The sequence below is a fragment of the Galeopterus variegatus genome, unplaced genomic scaffold, assembly GCF_000696425.1.
Source record: "Galeopterus variegatus unplaced genomic scaffold, G_variegatus-3.0.2 Scaffold2163, whole genome shotgun sequence".
In the NCBI taxonomy this organism is placed as follows: domain Eukaryota; kingdom Metazoa; phylum Chordata; class Mammalia; order Dermoptera; family Cynocephalidae; genus Galeopterus; species Galeopterus variegatus.
The window spans coordinates 25,601-29,519 of record NW_007728274.1 but is presented as its reverse complement, the minus strand read 5'-3'; the positions used below and the strand labels follow the sequence as shown (position 1 = coordinate 29,519).

At 46.5% G+C, this 3,919-nt stretch overlaps 1 protein-coding gene across 1 annotated transcript in view; it reads left to right on the top strand.

Moving 5' to 3' along the window:
* The window catches only part of LOC103597005 (tyrosine-protein kinase Lyn-like), a 32,261-nt gene that overhangs the window by 24,104 nt on the left and 4,238 nt on the right, over nucleotides 1-3,919 (top strand). Inside the window, exon 10 of the mRNA XM_008580805.1 lies at nucleotides 2,869-2,965. Within this exon, the coding sequence (XP_008579027.1) occupies nucleotides 2,869-2,965 (97 nt within the window). The remainder of the gene's footprint in view (nucleotides 1-2,868; nucleotides 2,966-3,919) is intronic.

Here is a 3,919-nt window from a genome sequence, read left to right as displayed (position 1 = left end):
TTCCAGGGAGAAGGAATTTCTTTTTTTTTTTTTGCCTTTTTGTCTTTTTTCATGTCTGGCAACGGATCACAACCCTCAGTGTCGCGCCCGTACCGGACCGGGACCGGCAACGGGATCGCAACCCTCGGTGTTGCTCCCACACCTCGCTCAGCCAGTGAGCGGGAACCGGTCTGTATGTGGGATCCGAACCCTCAGCGGGAGCGCCACCACGCTCCCAAGCGGCGCACTGTAGCAGTGCGCCACCGGGCCGGCCCAGGAATTTCTATTGAGTGTTTCCCAGTAGCAGCTATGAGAAACAGACCTTCCAAAGTACACTTCCTTGGAGACAATAATGGGGGTTTCACATGGAATGTGTACACATGTGTCTAGTTTGAACTTGGATGTCATCTTCTATAAGACAAGCCACCTCTTTGTGCTTATTTCATTTCCCCACAAGTTGTGGAAACAGTGCAGCTGATCAGTCTCTGCTCAGCATCTGGGAGAGGCATTCCATACTGTGTAAGCACAGCAGCTTTTAAATGATGCATATGTTTTAGTTAAGGTACAAATCTCACGTACTGATACTTTTAGGTATTGAGTATTATTGAAAACAGAGGAACTATATTCCTTTCCAGTTCTTCCCCTTCTTGATGGGTGAATCATTAGGATTCTGAGAAATAGTCATTTGTAATATTTCTAGTTCTAGCCTAGGAGTTGCGCATGTGTTTGCTTTGGAATCACATGTTTCCTCAAGGGTATTTAAAAGCAGAAGCAGGTTACCCAGAAACCCAGTAATGTGCCTAGTACATTCAAGGAAATGCACATGTGAATAATGCCAGCTACTGACTTTTAATCATTTCACTGTGTCCATTACTCCTGATTTGCTTGTTCTGTTTCTCATTAGTGGCCTTGGGTGGTGTATTAGTCCCTTTTGTGTTGCTATAACAGAATACCTGAGACTGGGTAATTCATAAAGAAAAGAGGTTTATTTGGCTTATGATTTTGGGATGTTTGCATCTGGCACAGGCCTTGGGCTGCTTCTACTCATGGCAGAAAGTGGCAGCAGCTGGTGGGTACAAGCAGATCACATGGCGAGAGGAAGCAAGAGAGAGAGAGAGAGAGAGAGAGAGGAGGTGCCAGGGTCCATTAACTATCAGCTATCGCGGGAACTAATAGAGCGAGAACTCACTCATTACATCCCCCTCCCCCAGGGAGAGCATTAATCCATTCATAAGGGATCCGCCCCCATGACTCAATCAGTTTCCAACACTGCCACATTGGAGATCAAATTTCCACATGAGTTTTGGAGGAGACAACACATCCAAACTCCATCAGGTGGTTCACATTTGGAAGGTCGTGTACCGTAAAGCTCCGGGTATGCAGCACAAGAGGTTTATGGAGATTCCAGGGGAGGCTGGTCCTTATGACCTTCCTTGCTCACTCCAACTTCTTCCCTCAGACCTGTGTTTAGTTGGGAAATTGATAAGGCCTTCTTGGGAAAATGAGATGAAAGGAAGGCCTGAGTCCACAGGTAAAGTACATCAGGTGAGATAGGATCAGAACACAGCCTCTTCAGTGGAGTCCTGTGGGCAGAGCTGGAGTTCAGCATTTGAGGATGAGCATTTGTGTCCTGGCTTGGCCTTGCTGTAGCCCTACTGCTTTCAGGAAGTTCTTTGCCTCTTTGGATTAATTTTTCCACCTATAAAACAGGAATGGTAATTCCTGCTATGAGGGGATGTTGTGGCAGGTTGAATCAAACACGCTCACATGGACACCTCAGAGCCAGCTGGTGGAAGTTGGGGAAGCCTGAGGGGGGGGGGCTGGTCACTCCAGTGAAAGTGTGTGATGAGGTCAGCCCTCCTCTCGTCTTCTGGAGCTTGACAAGCCCAGCAAGTTCCTCATCTAAGCAGGAAATCCAAGTGTGATCTGGAATGCCATCGCCTTGAGATAGAAGCAGGAAAATTGCTGTGGTGGAGCCATGGGGAAGGGGAAGGGTCCAGCAGCCCTGCCTCTTTAACCCTGACCTCAAACTCTGCTCTGGCTCCTGAGAAGCTCCGTGGGACTCACAGGGTTCTGGGACTGTAGTTTGAAAACCACCACTCTGCAGTAAGAGGAACGGTAATGTGGTTGGGCGCAGCTCTGGATCCTGTGTAGACAGCTGGTTAGGAAACAGAGAAAGCAGAGTCTGATAAACTTGGATCACACTTGATACAGATAAATGAGGCCCTCTAGTTGGGTGGTGATTTGGGTGTCCCCTATTGGATGAGGCTTGAGGAGTGTAGTAAAGGTTTGTCACACTTGGACAGGGATATGAAAAAGTGGGACATGTGGCCTGGAGGCTTGAGTGGTCTGGTCTATGCTCACAGTTCTACAGAGTAGAAATTACACACACTGTGGTGTGTTCTGCACCCGGTGAATGACTTTATTTTGTTGCATGGGTATTTTATATTTGATTTCACATAGATTATTCTCATAAAATATTATTTTGACTTAATTGAAGTTTTTAAGGTTCAAGTCAGGGCTTCTATGTCTATTCCTTAATTTAACTTTGTAAATTACTACTGTTAATACAAAGAGTTACTCTATGTAACTTAGAAATGAGTTACTAACTCATTAGAGTTACTAACTTAGAAATGGGTTGAGGTTGGGATGGGGGAAAGTTGCTTGCAAGGAAGCCTTTGTAGCTTGCAAGGAAGACTATTACAGAGCATGGCATTGACCGTGACTATCATACTGTGGATTCCAAGTAGCTTCAGTCGACTGCTGCGTCAAATGGTATGGGGCTGACAGGAGGGGCCGTGGCCCTCCAGGCCACCACCACTGGTCTCCATCCAAGCCAGTTTATCAAATCCAGCCTATGCTGGATGAGCTCGTGTTTATCTGTCCCAGGGGTTCTTTCCTAGCAGTGGCCCCTGGGTGGAACTGGTGGAACATCGAGGCCAAGTGCACGGGCTGTACATGTCAGTGGAAGAGTCAGGGATCAGCAGTAGCCAGGAAGACCCTGAGCACGTGGGCTCAGCACAAAATTCATTTTTTCTACCACCAAGCACTAGCTCCTTTTGAGTTCATCTTTTATCAAGGTGCAAACCTCACCCAGACTCTTTCCCAGTCCCTCCTTCAAGGTGGAGCTCATGAAACCACCTGTTGCCACATCCTTAATTTTTATTTTCTTCATTTGCTTGTGGCTTTTCTTATTATAATACCAATAATGTGAGGAGATATTATAATAAGAGGCCTTACCCTTGACAACAAGGAGTGCAGCCTGTCCACTTCAGTCTCAGTCTGAAGTCACATACCTCCCACATCCGATCTCTGCTAACTATACCTGATACCTTGTCCTGCTGCGATGCCCGCAATTCCCTTTATGACTGGTACAACCCAGTGCTCCTCCTTCTCCTTCACGTGCCTTTATGAAATTATCTTTCTGTGCCTAGAAAGCCATCTCCATCATGTGCCACTCATTCACTTTGTCACTTTTCTGTAGAGAATAACACGAAAATAGTAAATGTTAAAAAAGCTGACCTTAAGTGTTACAAGATGCCTGGTGCCCAGATGCACAGGCAAGCCAGCCTTTCCCATACCTTCCCTCCACTTTCCTGTCCAGGGGGGATGTTGGATAAAAATTAATGAGTCCATTTGGTATTGGAGCTCTAAACAGTTGGTAGGCTGCACAATGTGCTAGGCTTGCTTTTCTCCATAAGCATTGTCAGTAGCGTCGAAGAGTTCGGAAACTGAGTGTTCACAAGGGGATATAGTTAAATTCAGCAGTTTTTTTTACAAGAGATTGATTATCGGGAGTAGAAATAAGCCAGTTTACGTAGTCCCGGCCCCAGAAGAATAAGGGAACTGGTGAGGGGCCGAGCTGGAACTTTTCCCACAGCCTGTATGTGGCCTTTTCTTCCTGCTCCCCTTGACCCACTTCCCCATGTCCTACTTGCCC